Source organism: Camelus dromedarius, chromosome 15 (assembly GCF_036321535.1).
Source record: "Camelus dromedarius isolate mCamDro1 chromosome 15, mCamDro1.pat, whole genome shotgun sequence".
NCBI lineage: Eukaryota > Metazoa > Chordata > Mammalia > Artiodactyla > Camelidae > Camelus > Camelus dromedarius.
The window spans coordinates 30295453-30308796 of NC_087450.1; the positions used below are offsets into that span (position 1 = coordinate 30295453).

At 52.1% G+C, this 13344-nt stretch overlaps 1 protein-coding gene across 4 annotated transcripts in view; it reads right to left on the reverse strand.

Moving 5' to 3' along the window:
- Positions 1 to 13344, reverse strand: part of TTC7A (tetratricopeptide repeat domain 7A) — a 117053-nt gene that overhangs the window by 63742 nt on the left and 39967 nt on the right. For 3 of the 4 annotated variants that reach the window (XM_010984035.3, XM_064494521.1, XM_031466961.2), the window contains 3 exons: positions 5925 to 6003; positions 4944 to 5101; positions 4260 to 4323 (listed from right to left, as the gene is read on the reverse strand). In XM_010984035.3, the coding sequence (XP_010982337.2) occupies positions 4260 to 4323; positions 4944 to 5101; positions 5925 to 6003 (301 nt within the window). Of the gene's footprint in view, positions 1 to 4259; positions 4324 to 4943; positions 5102 to 5924; positions 6004 to 13344 lie in introns of those variants that run through there. The other variant, XM_031466962.2, reaches the window with a different exon arrangement.

The window sequence follows — 13344 nt, forward strand, 5'->3', positions numbered from 1 at the left end:
ATTGGGCTCCTGCAGCAGGAATCAGAGCTCTTCCTGCCAGCACGGGCGAGAGGCTCTCCCACCTCTGCTGCTCCGAGTGTTCTGAGCTGGCAGCGTTAACAGACCCTTTACTGTCGCAGCCTGCAGCACGGTGGGGCCTCGTGTTAAAGTAAACCAGGAGCCAGGAGCTGGAACAATCTGTGCTCATCTGCCCAGTCCCAGATGGAATCAAGCCCAGGAAGCACTTATTTTTTTTAAACCGAACAGTATCCTCAAACCAATTTTTCTCCCAACCAAATCTGAGCCGAAATATTTTCAAAAATTGCTGAGTCAGAACCCAGGATTTATCAGGATAAAACAAACACATTTTGGACATCCACAATGTACCAGGCACCTTCGTGTTCATTTTCTTACTTCATTCGTGCAATCCCTCCAAGGGACACCTTATTAGCCCCATTTTACAGATGAGAGAACTGAGGCTCAGGGAAGCAAGATGCATGCCCAGGCTACACAGGTGGTGAATGTCCAATTCAAGATTCAAATCGCTGGATGCCTGACACTAGGCATGGACGGCAGTTAGTATGTTAACCCGCAGGGTCCCAGGCCCCAGAGGTTCACCCACCCACCCACACTCACTCAACCATAGCCCTTTCAGGTCCCAAGAGCCTGACACCAGCAGCAACTTCTCCCCTAGATGAAAGAAACAAGGGCCCAAAGATTTGGATTTTAGATGCCCTAGAGCAGGATTTTAGAAATGGCAGAGTCCTGTACCTCCTGGTTACCCAACTGAGAAAATCAGGCTGGTTTTGATACACGGTTCTTTCAAAAGCTAGACTATGCACTTGGGATTCAGCAGATTGAGGTAATTCCTTTTGATCTGGGGACGAGAATTTCTTCCATGTCCCTAGACACACACTCCACATCTGGGACAGGGGCGTGGTTTAACTATGCGTCTTTGTATCTCCAGTGCTGAGCATGGCCTGGCACACTACACTGTAGCTGCCCAAACAAGATTAGATGGATGGACAGAGATGAGTAGATGGGTGGGTGGACAGATGGGTGGATGGTAACTGGGTGAGTGGATGGATGGATGGGTGGGGATGGGTGGGGGGATGAATTTTTAAATGCCCTTTTGGTCCCCAAAACTGGATCCAAAACACAAATCTTCTTCAGCCAGTTATAACTCACATTCCTTGCATTTCTGTGAAAGCATTTGTAAAGTTTCTATGTGCCTCTCGAAAGACAAGGACTCTCCATTCACTCTCAACACACTTAGCCTGAAGCAAAAACCCTATCCAAGGTACCAGCCCCATACCCAGACCCCATGCAGGCTACTTCTCTGAGTTCCAAACCACAAAATACGGGCTGCTGATGGGGACTCAGGAAACCTGCAAACACCCTCTCCCGGAGCAGCTGCTCTGGCGACCCTGGAGGCAGAGAGCTGTGATGATTACGCCTCCTGGCCCGGCTGTGCTGGAGCAGCTTTTACTGCGGCATAATGAATTCTGCAGGTGAACCCAAGCAGCAGTCAAGGCAGCCAGCTGCTCCTAGAGGTTTCTCCCCATCATGTGCAGCCAAACCCAGCCAGCATTAAAGGGAGATGAGGAAAACCCCGCTGGTACGTGAGGCCAGCCTGAGCCTCAGGGGTCAGTTGAGGGGTCAGAGCGGGAGCCCGGGAGGCTGGCAGCGGTGACCACACCTGATGGAGAATGGGACCTGCGGGGAAGGAGGGGGTAAAACAAGGGCAAGTGAGAAGTCAGAGGTGGTCTGTTCACTCTGAGAAACCGTTCGGAGCCACAGTGGCCAGATCCAGACCCCAGGTGGAAAGCCCCAGTAGAAGACACCAAAGCTACATCCAGCACCAACGTCCTCCCTCAAATATCTGAAGCTTCTAGATTTGTGATAGGCTGGGGTGTGAGCAGGAAGAAACCAACCAGCCAGCCCTGGAAGAGCGCCTCCTCCTGGCTACAGTGCACACGGCGTCTGAGCACTTCCTCGGCCTTGCATGCCACAGGGAATTCCCAGGACACCCGCCTGGCCAGCCGGCCTGGGCCCCCGAGTCGCCTATGTGAGCTGGCTGATCACACACCCTCTTGCAAACAGTAAAGAGCTGCCTGGAGGGAAACTGTATATTCAGGAAAATTCACCTTGGCTCCAAGTGTGGGCCACTTTTTAGTAAAAGGTCATTCTCTACTTAGAGATACAGGGTAGCTTGAGGGTTTGGGCAGAGGGAATAACTTTAATGAAAGGCATCTGAACTCTGGTCCTGGGTACCCAGATCGAGCAGCGGCCACAGAATATGCCTGTGGATACAGAGCCCAGCCTCTGCCCCTGCCAGGGAGAAAAATGATGACCATTCTCACCGACAGCTATGTGCCTGTTTACAAAGCCCTCCCCAAGCCCTGCCTCATTTGATCCTCAAAGTTACTCACTGGCCCTTTTATAGATGAGAAAATTGACCATCAGAGCAGTCACTGAATCACGGATGTGATTTGAATCATGCCTGCAAGGATTATTAATGTGTGACTCTGACCAAGACATGTACCTGTCCTGGACCTCACTCTTCTCATCTGTAAGATGGGAACACATTAGTATCAGACTGAATAAATAAACGGTTGTTTTTCACGTGGCTCAACACAATGCCTACCTATATGAGATAACCAGCTTGGAACCTGGCAGAGAAAGGACCTAAGAAATGTTCCCATTTTCACCTTTTTATTTCCAACCTGTAGACCACACTGTAACCCTCAGCACAAGAAGGTGAGCGCAATGACCTGTGTTTCCTGAGACAGGTGACTTCAGCACAGTTTCACCTGACGGTGTAGATGTTGAGGCAGCTGACGGGGGTGCAGGGGGAAGCCAGAGGGTACTGGTCTATGGCTGAGGTTCCATAATTAACATAATTAACAGGGTGTAGGTTATGAAAAGTACACCGTTCTCCCACAAAAATCAAATATGGCACTTGGTACCTCCACCTCCACATCGGGCTAACCAACCAGCTAGATGTCCCCTCCCGGGAGCAAACACTGACCCCCAAGCACTCACTCTCCAGACCTTTCAGGACCACGCTGGCCAGTCTGCCCTTGGGATCCTAACATCCACGCCCCTTCGTGGGCACTCTCAAATCCAAATGGACTCCGCCACACTGAGGAAGGACACGCTCTCTCACCCCTAGACCAGTGTCCCTCCTTCTGTCTACTTGCTGGGGGACCTGCTCAGCCAGAGGCAATCCACTGACCAAAGTTCTCTAAGCAAACCCTGGCATCACACAGACCCAGGTGTCCAAAGACCATTTGTTTCTGGCTGTTTGGGGGACCCAGTTTCTTGAACTCCACTTTCAGACACTGCTCTCAGATGCATCATTTTAAAACACTTACTTCTCGAACAAGGGGTCCTCAGCTCATAAGCTCCAGGGGGCCCCTCAGTTAGAGGACCCATGGCTCCTGCTGCTCCTGCCACCCCTCCTCCAGCTCCCTCAGACCACCCATCCCCATCTCACCGCCCCTGGACCACACAACCACACCTCTCTCCCTCGCTGAGGCTCCAAGGCACTTGCGTGCATGTGTGTTTGCCTGGGGCAGGAGAAGTGGGTCTTAAGAAAACAATCTAAAGAGCATTTCACACATGCTCTGTCCAGCACACCTCTACCCCTCAGCCTTAGAGTCCATAGCACTCAGACACCGAAACCCTGAAGAGCTGAGTAGTGAATTCATTTACTGCCCACCTCCCTCACTAAAATGTAAGCTCCATGAGGGCAGGGAGATTTCTCCATTTTTGTTTGCTGCTGCATCTCTGGCATCTAGAACAGGGCCTGGCACAAAGTAGATGCCACTCAGTATTCAGAACTGCATGAACAAGCGTCTTGCACAGGCACCCGTACCTCTGTGAGCGCCTGCTGCCCCACAGGGGAGGAGCAGAGGCTCACAGAGACTAGGAGACCTGCCCAGGGCCCTTAGCTGCTGAGAGGCAGAGCTGGGCTCTGCATCCGCGCCTCTGCCTTGAAAGCACCCGTTCCTCTACCCTTTTCCGTCGTCACATACCCAGCACAGAGCTGTTCATGCAACATTCAGTTGACTTGCTAAGACCTTTTGTAATTACAGCAGCCGCGGGTAAGGGCTGGTTAGCTCAGTCCATGCCCACACCTAAATCTCATGACGAGCCTCACTTCTGGCATTGGGGAGCATGAGCTTCAGGCCCCACGTGGTAGCCTGTGCCCAAGCCCCTCAGCCCCACCTCACAGGGTGGAGGCAGGAGGCCCGGGAGGAGGCCCTGGAGCTTACCATGGACTCGCTGATGAGCAGCAGCAGGAGGGCTTCCTCGATGTTGTCCTTCGGGCAGTAGAGGCTGGAAGACACAAACGTCAGCCCAGCTCCAGCGCGCTGGCCCGCCACACTGGCCCTGCTGCCCCGGAGTCAGCACCTGCCCTGGTAAGGTGACCCTCTCCTGCATAATTCACGGGCACCGGATCCCACTGGTAGCTCTTTATCGTGCCCCAGAGTTATGGATCTAAAAGGCTGCAGTGGACCTAAGGCTGGAAATCCTGCGATGCTCTTGAGGGGAAATGCCCCTTCCAGCCCCCAGCACTGCATGAAGCGGCTGGGGCAAGGAGCAGAGAAGCACAAGGAAGCAGCTTTGCTGGGCCGCTCACAGAGCCCACCTTCCATTATTGGCATGAGCAAGACATAAGGTGCGTTAGGACTACTGGGAAGGCAGGTATCCCCAATTAATTTATTTGGCCTTTGGATGCCTTATAGGATCCCCTGAGCCCCGCATCCTCCACCCCCAAAGACCTGCCTTCTTCTCTAGTCTATCTGGCTCCTGCTGATACTGAAGAGTCTGCCTGGCAGTAAGCTGGGCAGTGGCTGGAGGAGAGTGTGGGGCAGAGAGAGGGGCCACCAGTGGGGCTCAAACCCCAGGTATGATGGCATGAGCCTGGCGTGGTCCCCAGAGCAGGTAGGGCTTACTTGTCTCCTTCATAGAGATGAGGTTTCCGCAGGGCCTGTGTGATGAAGGAATTCTCTTCCTTGCTCATGAACTCGGGCAGCGGGTGGGACAGGGGGCTCCAGTAGCACTCCTCGCTCAGGGAGTGCAGCAGGACCCCTGCCAGATGCTTGGCCGCCATCTGGCAGAGGGGGAAACTCAGTCGCAGGCACCTGTCGGCTCTCCCCTGCCGTGGCCTAGCAGGCCCTCCACCCACCACCCAGCCAAATCTGCCTGCTTGAAATGCACTCTCCTTCCGGGAGGCCCACCGCTCCACTCCCAAGGAGCCCCCTCACTTCTCTGTGTCCCCATCATTGAGCTGTCCCACCCCTTCTGTTGGCCTCTGATGGCTCCTCCTTTATCTTTTGTCCTCGCTCCTCTCCTAGACAAGAGGTGCATTTCCTCTGCCTCCTGGCCCCAGGGAGCCTGGCACAGCTCTGAGTTCACAGGCCCTTGCAGATCATAAAGCCACCGGCGCAGGCAGCTCTCTCCATCAGATAACTTTCTGATATTGGACTGAAAATTCTAGGGCGAGAGCAGCTGTGGCCCTGATTTGGGGTGAATAAAAGCCTAAGAAGGCAGGCGGGAACTGGGGCAGGAAAGCAAGCCAAGGTTATCTATTAAGATCATAAACAAATCTCTTAAGAATTAGCTCACCACCTTGCTAGGAAGGGATGACAGGCGGTTTCAGCTCTGATCTAATGCTAGGGGTTACGTGTAGCACTGTGATGAGAAGGATGCTGAGGACACATCCTAGGCTGAGAGGAAAGGAACTCTGAGATTGACTAACAATGTCTGCTGTGAGCACAACAGGGAGAGGACAAGCATGCATGCAACACATGGTCATCCCTGATTCAGGGGCTGCCTGCTAGGACTTCTGCTGTTTCCCACTAAAATTGACCCCTGAATAAACCGAATAAACCAGCCACAGCCAGCACCCAGCCCTGGGGCCTCCTCCGTGTTACCACTTTGAAGTTCTGAGTTGCTTTGGTCTCCACAGAGCGCAGGACCTCCCGGAGCTCTCTCATGCCTTTTACGATGTTCCTAGTGGGAAGACAGCAGAGGCAGGGTCATTACCAGCCTAGTTCCCACAAATGCAGCCTCATCAAACCTGCAGATGCTAGAAGGACTGTTTGACTGTTACTTAAAAACATCCAATAATTGGCATGAAAGGTCAGAATTGTAACACCAGGATCCTAGAGGCCCAGGACATCACTGATCAAAGAACAAAAAGGCTCCTTCTTGCCTATGGCCTCCCCAGACACTCAGGCCTCCAGTTCACCACCAGAAAGGGACCAAGACTGAGTATTTCAAACAAGATGTTATCTTGGCCCAAGTGCTTTGGGCTGGTGTCAGACTTTCTGACTTGAATCAGCCTCAAATTCTCCATCTTCACCTGCCACATCTGGTCTACACTGGAATCCATTCTCACCAATCTGTCCCTACCACCAGGGCCCCAGACTGGCCTGCATCACCTGGGGCCTAGACGACAGTGACAGCTGGTCTCACCCTCTCCAGTCAGCCCCCTGTGCCTTAAAGTCATTTTCAAGCTTTTTAAAGTGTGATCCATAGTAAAAACTACATTTGACATTGCAACCCCATATATATGCACACATTGCTTACATGAAACTCAAGTTTCTATCTCTACTACATGCAATGCAATCCACTCTGGTATTTTCTATTTTATGTCTCCCCCTACTCTCCTATGTTTAAAATGCTGGTTGCAGCCCACTAAACAGATTTTGCAACCCACTAATGGCTGTGGCCTGAGTTTGAAAAACTGCACCTCACTGCTCCTGGAGGGCTCTGCCTGACATGCAAAAGTCATCTTGTTCCTCCCCAGGTTGGCCCTTCATCAGTGCCCCCAGGCTTACAGAATCCAGTCCGAGCCCTCAGCACGGCATCCTAGTGCTGTTGGGTCTGCCCCTTGCCTCTCTGCCATCTCATCTCCTGCCACTCAAGTCCCTTTTGAACAGCCATCCACAGTTACCAATGCCAAATCTTGGCACAGACTTCTCCCACTGCCTAAAAGGGTCCTTCCCCTATTCATCCTTAAAAAAACTTGTGTTTTCAAACATCACTTTCCAACATCATTTTTTCCCTGCAGCCTTCCCAGGCCTCTCCCCACATGTGACCCTCCCGACTGCATAGCTCTTGCCCTGTGTTAATTCCTCTTTTGAAGCAAGCATGGCATTTTGCGGTTATTCTCCATTTACAGGCTGATCCCTTTGGCACTGCGCATCCCCTGAGGGCAGGGCTCCTGTCTTGTTCCTGAAGCTCAGCCCTGGCATGTGGCGTGTTCCGCAAATGTCTGAGGACCATCCTCCTCACTTGTTCCAGGGGTTCCCTGGATCACAGCTTGCAAGGGAAAGCAGAGGCTTGCCAGGCCAGTAAATTAAGAAATGAGAGATCACAGAGGGTGAAAACCCAAAGGTGGAGGCCAGGACAGTCACGTGAGCCCCTCCTGCATCTTTCATGCATGAAACAGATTCCTGGGAGCTTTGGAGCCTGGAGCCATAAAAAGATACGACATCAATTCCCTGCCTTCTGGGAACCTCTGGTTTCAGACAAGCAAGCCCCAAATGTGCAAACAACCAACATTATAAACTCAGATCCCTGTTCATAAGGCTGAGAATGGAGATAAAGACCTGTGGGATAGAGTCAGAGTCACAACGACCTTCCCTAGTCTGCTTAGAACTGCTGAAGAACCGGGAGGGGCCGGTAGCACAGGGCATCACAGGGCCCTCAGAGACAGTTCACGCCTGGGCACTGCTGCTGAGGGCCTTGTGGCCCAAGGAGGGGCTCACCCTTGTGGGTTGTGCATGGTCCCTTCCTCTATAAAACCAGGCCCTCAGCTTCAATCAGCATCTCCCAGACTCGGTCATCTGCACACCACATCTATAATTTTTGCCTAGCTGTACACCATCAGTGTTATTATTCTGCGTAATGCTTTTCTTTTTATCTTCTTCCTTTTTATTTCAGTAACTATCTCATTTTAATCAAAAATACCTGAAATCATGGATTTGGTGTACCTAGTTGTTTTGTTTCAGGTTTTTTTTGTTTTGTTTTTTTTTTGCCAATAATTATTAAATAGAGAAGTACTTTTAAAAAGTTAGTCTGTGCCTCACTTAAAATCACCTTGTGTATCACTAGAAGTCTTCATCCCACACTTTGAGAAACAATGGTTTAGACCACAGGTCTAAAGTGGGACCAACAGCATCAGCATCCTGGGAACTTATTTGAAACGCAAATTCTGAGCCTTCCCCACTCCAGATCCGCTGAATCAGAAGATCTGATGTAAAGCCCAGCAATCCACATTTTTGTCAAGTTTCCAGAGGGTTCCAATGACACTCAAGTTTGAGAACCATTGGTTTAGATGATCCCCAGTGTCTTCTAGTGCTCCCCGGCTTATAAGTCAGGTTCTAGAAGGGACAACCCGAGCTTTGCAACCAGATCCTAAATCTGTAATCTAGGAAAAGCAAGGTAGCCTGAGTCCTAGTCTCCCCATCTGTAGGAGGAGTCCTCATTTGCTCACAGTGCTGTCAGGAAATGAATATATGTGAAGCCCCAAGCACACCAGGCATGTGGTAGAGGCTCAATGAATATTAGTCATTTTCCTTTCCCCTTCTAATTAGGGTCCGAAAGATCATATTACTTATGTTTTAGTTTGCCACATTTTTTTGCATGAAATTTCAGGAGCTAACGAGTAGGGGAGGGGAATAAAGTAATCGAGGGGCTCCTCCAGCTTTGTGTCCATCTTTCCTTCCATTAGCCCTGCCTCCACAGGGGACAGAAGAACAGGATTCCTTGGCAGGTAAACCACACCCAGGGACAGGCTGGGAGCCCCCACAAGCCTGAGTGGGAGAGTCTGCAGCAGAAGTCCTTCAGGCCCACCAATGCCTCCACCTTAGAAAAGAACCTGGAGCTGGACAGCAGGCCACAGGCCAGGCGAGCTGAGGGGAAAACCCGACAACAACCATTACCAGGCAAGAGGAAAAAGACACACACCGCACCAACTTCCAGAAAAGGGAGGAAAGGGTTGGTTCTGGGAACTCAGTCTGCAGGAGAGCTCTGCCCTGGCAGCTGGGCCAAATGGCCACATGCTGAGGTGGGCTGGACCCTGGGGCTGCCCAGGAGGAGGCCGGCAGCTCGCAGACCTGTGGGTGATTTTCCACTCTGTGGGCTACCTGCCAGTCTCCTGCCTGGCAGCCCAGACCAGGCTGCTCCCAGGAGGCCAGGGCCAAGAGGGACCATGGCCCCTTCATCCCACTGCGATGCAAGGATTGTCGTCTGCCTTTAGTTTCTACATCATCGACGCTCAGCACGCTCCCAGACCAGCAGCACTGGCGTCGCCGGGGGGCGTGGGAGAAATGCAGACTCCCAGGGACCCTGCCTCCCCCAATACACACACAATTGAGGAAAGAAAGGTGCATTTTAACAAGATCCTAGGCCCGCAAAGTTGTATATTTTTACTATTTTCAAGTTTATAAAGGACTTTGGTAACTAAATAAGCCCACAAATTCTCCAGCAAGGCAAATAATCACCCTGAGACATCTTTTGGGTAAGTCCCAATTTTTACTGACCACAGGTAAAGAGAAAAATCAACACAGATTCTGGTGGCCAGGGCCAGACAAGGGGAGACCCGGCTCGCAGCTGGCCTGTCCTGTTCTGCACTGTGGGAATGGCCCTCCGCCTCGGCTCACCCCTCTGGGAAGCAGGACAGTACACGGGGTTTCTCCCACCAGCCCAAGTAATCCTGCCCCCGGTCCACACTGGCGCTGCCAGGTACTGCTGGGCTTTTCCGAGCCCCGTGAGAGGCCAACTTGAAAGATCTCTTTGTTCTGGCCTCTCGCGCTGACCTTTCTGAGCAAAGCTGCCACTTTTAACAACATCCAAACAGGGCCTCAAACCAACCCTGGCCCAGAATCAGGCTGCGTGTGGAGAAGCCAGGAAGCCATGGATGCCAACTCAAGTCAACGCTGGCTGGCCAGCAGCAGAGAGAAAGAGCTGAGCGTGCAGGGATGGGTGGAGGAGAGCCGCTCATCTCAGGGAGGCCTCCAGGTGGGCCCTGCAAGGAGGCCACAGGCTCCTCCGGGCCCCTGGTCAGCAGCAGGCAGCAGAGTGGATTTCTTAATGCACTTCATCTCATCCAGTCTTTGCAACTTCTAATGAGGGTGGTGAGGCAAGCTTCGTATTCCCAGCTACGAGCATAGTGCTTGGAACACAGAAGGCACTCAAGAAATTGCATGGAGTAAGTCAATTCTCACTTGCCAATGCGAAAACTAAAACATGCAGATGCCTGCCTTGTCAGGCCATCACTCACCCACGGGGAGAGGGGAGCTTACTGCAGGCCCCAAGGGCGTCAGATTTTACTCCCTTTTAACCAAAAAGACTCTCGAGAAAAGACAATGCGTATTTTCTGACCTGGCAGTTACACCTTCTTTTCCTGGCCATTGGAACACCAGGACTCCACTGACTAAGTCTGTACAAAGTGCCTACTGTATACCGAATGCTGGCTACTGTACACCAAATGTTGGGTTCTCAAGAATTAAGAGACTGAGTGGGTGAATGAATATCTCACTCGTGGCCCCACAAGTATGGAGTTCACAGTCTGAGAAATCAGCCACTCTCTTCATTTATTCAAGAGCTTATTAGCAAAATATCTTGCATACATTAGGTCCTCAACAAATTGCTGGGGCGGGGGATTTGGTTGGATTCGAAACAGAGAATGAGAAAACGCATGGAATTTATCACTGAATAGAACCTAAACACTCTGGTATGACCCTGGCCAGAAAGTCTGTGTTTCAGGGCTGGCACTGCTAATTGTGTGCAAGAGGTTTCCGGTCAAAGACCCAGAAATGCACAGCCAGTTGACAGATCCCAACAGCTGGAGGGCTGACTCGGGGGACAAGGTCAGGTGAAGTTCAAACAGTTATCAAGCTATTCCTCCTGCCTCAGATCCACATCATCAATTTCAAAAACTAAAGCTCTCCTCTTCACTTCCAGCCCCAGAAAAAGGCAGTGACACTTCCCTTGCAGGGCACTGAGGACGTCCAGGCAAGGGGAGCTTTCTACTGAGGTGGGGTATGGGCGGTGGGCACTAACAATAAGTAAAGGCTATGCATTAAGAGAGGCTGGAAGGGTGTGCTCTCTCTGAGGGACCTCAGAGGTCTCCCTGTGCCCAAAGCATACACAGACCACCAGGAGGCTCTCCTGGGCTTTGCTGTTGGGTGATTCTGGTCCCTAAATGCCCCTTAGAGCCATCTGTCTCTTGCTGTCCCCTAGAGATGCAGATACTGGGTGGATGCTGAGAATACAAAATTATTGCTGCTTGAACACACCCCTCATGGAGTCATACCCAATATTAGGCTGGGTTTTCCAAGATCCCTAAACACACACACACAGAGCAGAAAGGGAGAGTGCTTTCATAAGGCTGCAGAACCTGCCAAGCCCTGGGGAACTCCCTCAGAAAACACAGACTTCCTTCTCTATTGTTTGGTTTTGGTATAATGAACACACATTGCTTGAGTAATTTTTTAAGTTGTTTTGTTTTTTTTTTTTTAAAGAATGTGCACCAAACATACAGCCTACCTGGTTCAACATACATGGCCCAAGCTCACTCCCAGCCCAGAGCCAAGAATGGGCTCTGAAGGTCTAGGCAGAAGGAAGGGAAAAACCACCCCAAAGACAAACAGCCTCTTGGCCATTCTAGGGTAAGGAGCCAAGTCAGCTCACGTTTTTCTTTCTTGGGAGATGCCCAGAGACTAGGTCCTAGTGAGGTCAGGGTGATCAACAGTTTCCCTGGCATTGCATCACCCCTGGCAACCCCTGCTGCCCCACCTCTAGAGCTGCTTGGTGCAAAGGAGAACCAAGCCTCCCCTACAGCCAGGAACCTGGGTCCAGTAGCCATGCCCCCTCCCCCTTCCCTCCCCCAAGAACAGAACGGTGCCAGTGCCTCCTCCTGGCAGCTGGGGCAGCTGGTATCGGCGGAACTGCCTGGGGCAAGCCTCCAATCAGAGTCCGCGGCTGCCCTCTGGTGGCAGTGAGGGGAAGCCGACCCCAGGTATCCCCAGTCCCTGCCCTTTGGGAGGGGCCCCCAACTCCTGACTTTCATGCCAGTGCTTTCAGTCCCACGTCGATGAGGAACCCTGCCATCAGCCACAGTACAAGGGGAAGGAGTCAGCGGCGGGGAATTAACTGCTGGATCAATAGGGCAAGGCCCTTGGAAAAAATTAGTGTCCCTCAGACACTGAATGAGTAAATGGGCGGCAGTGGTTTCAGACTCATCCAGCAGGAGGGAGGCCCGGGCAGGCCTCACTGAAACTCAGAATTAAAGAGGCAGCTCTGCCTGGAGGCCAAGCAAACATCACCCATGTTGCAGAGTGGAGAACTCCACACCCTTTAAGCTATGTCTAATCCTTAACTGGAGGGACAAGCTGGACCCTGGAAGCTGAGCACCCCATTCCCAGCATGGGTTCCTCTGGCCCTTCTGGAGGCTGGGCCCACTCAGGCCCACAGGGGAATGAGCTCATTTTCTCAGATTCTGGCCCAGAAGCAGGTCTCACCACCTCCTCCTGAGGCCCTAAGGAACCTCTTTTAACACCCAGCAGCACCTCATCCCCGGGGCTTCACTCCACCCTCAGGATGAACTGTCTCCTTGGAGTCCACCCTGTTCCAGGCAGCACCCCACCTCTCTGCCTCCTTGTCCTCCAGCACAGAGCACTGTCTGATGTCAACATCTGGCTCCTACACTATAAGCTCCCCACTGGGATGTGAGCTCTGAAAGGGGGGTCTCACTCCACTCTTGGAGGGATGGGACACTCAGGGGCCTCGGAAGCTAGCGGGGAAATGAATTGCTGTGCTCTTCTTGGAGGGTTTTTTTTAATTTTAAACCTCAGCCCCATTCCTCCTTCCAGGCCGTGACCTCTCTGAACACAGGGAAGGGTTTCTTCCTCTTCCCAAACACCCCAAGAGCCCAGGCAAGTGGGGGTGAATTTAACCAGCAGGAAATGGCTCTGGAGCCCTTTAAAAGACTTTTCAGAGCTGCCCTGGAGAAGGTGACCCGATGTCAAGTGCCTGCATCCTGCCTCTCGAACCTTGGGCTAAGACCGTGGTTCTCAAGTGGGGGTGATTTTGCCTCCTACCCCCACCCCAGGACATTGCTCAATGTCGGGAGACATTCTTGGTTGTCGCACTTGGGGGCAGGGGGATCTACTGGCATCTAGTAGGTGGAGGCAAGGGATGTCGTTAAAACCCACAACGTACAGGACCATGTAATGAGCATGGCCTTGGGCTTTAGGGGTGGACAGATCCAGCTCAGCACCAGGTCTGCTGGCACTATCACTATTAGTCTTGTGACCCTGGGTAAGTTACTTAACCTCTCCT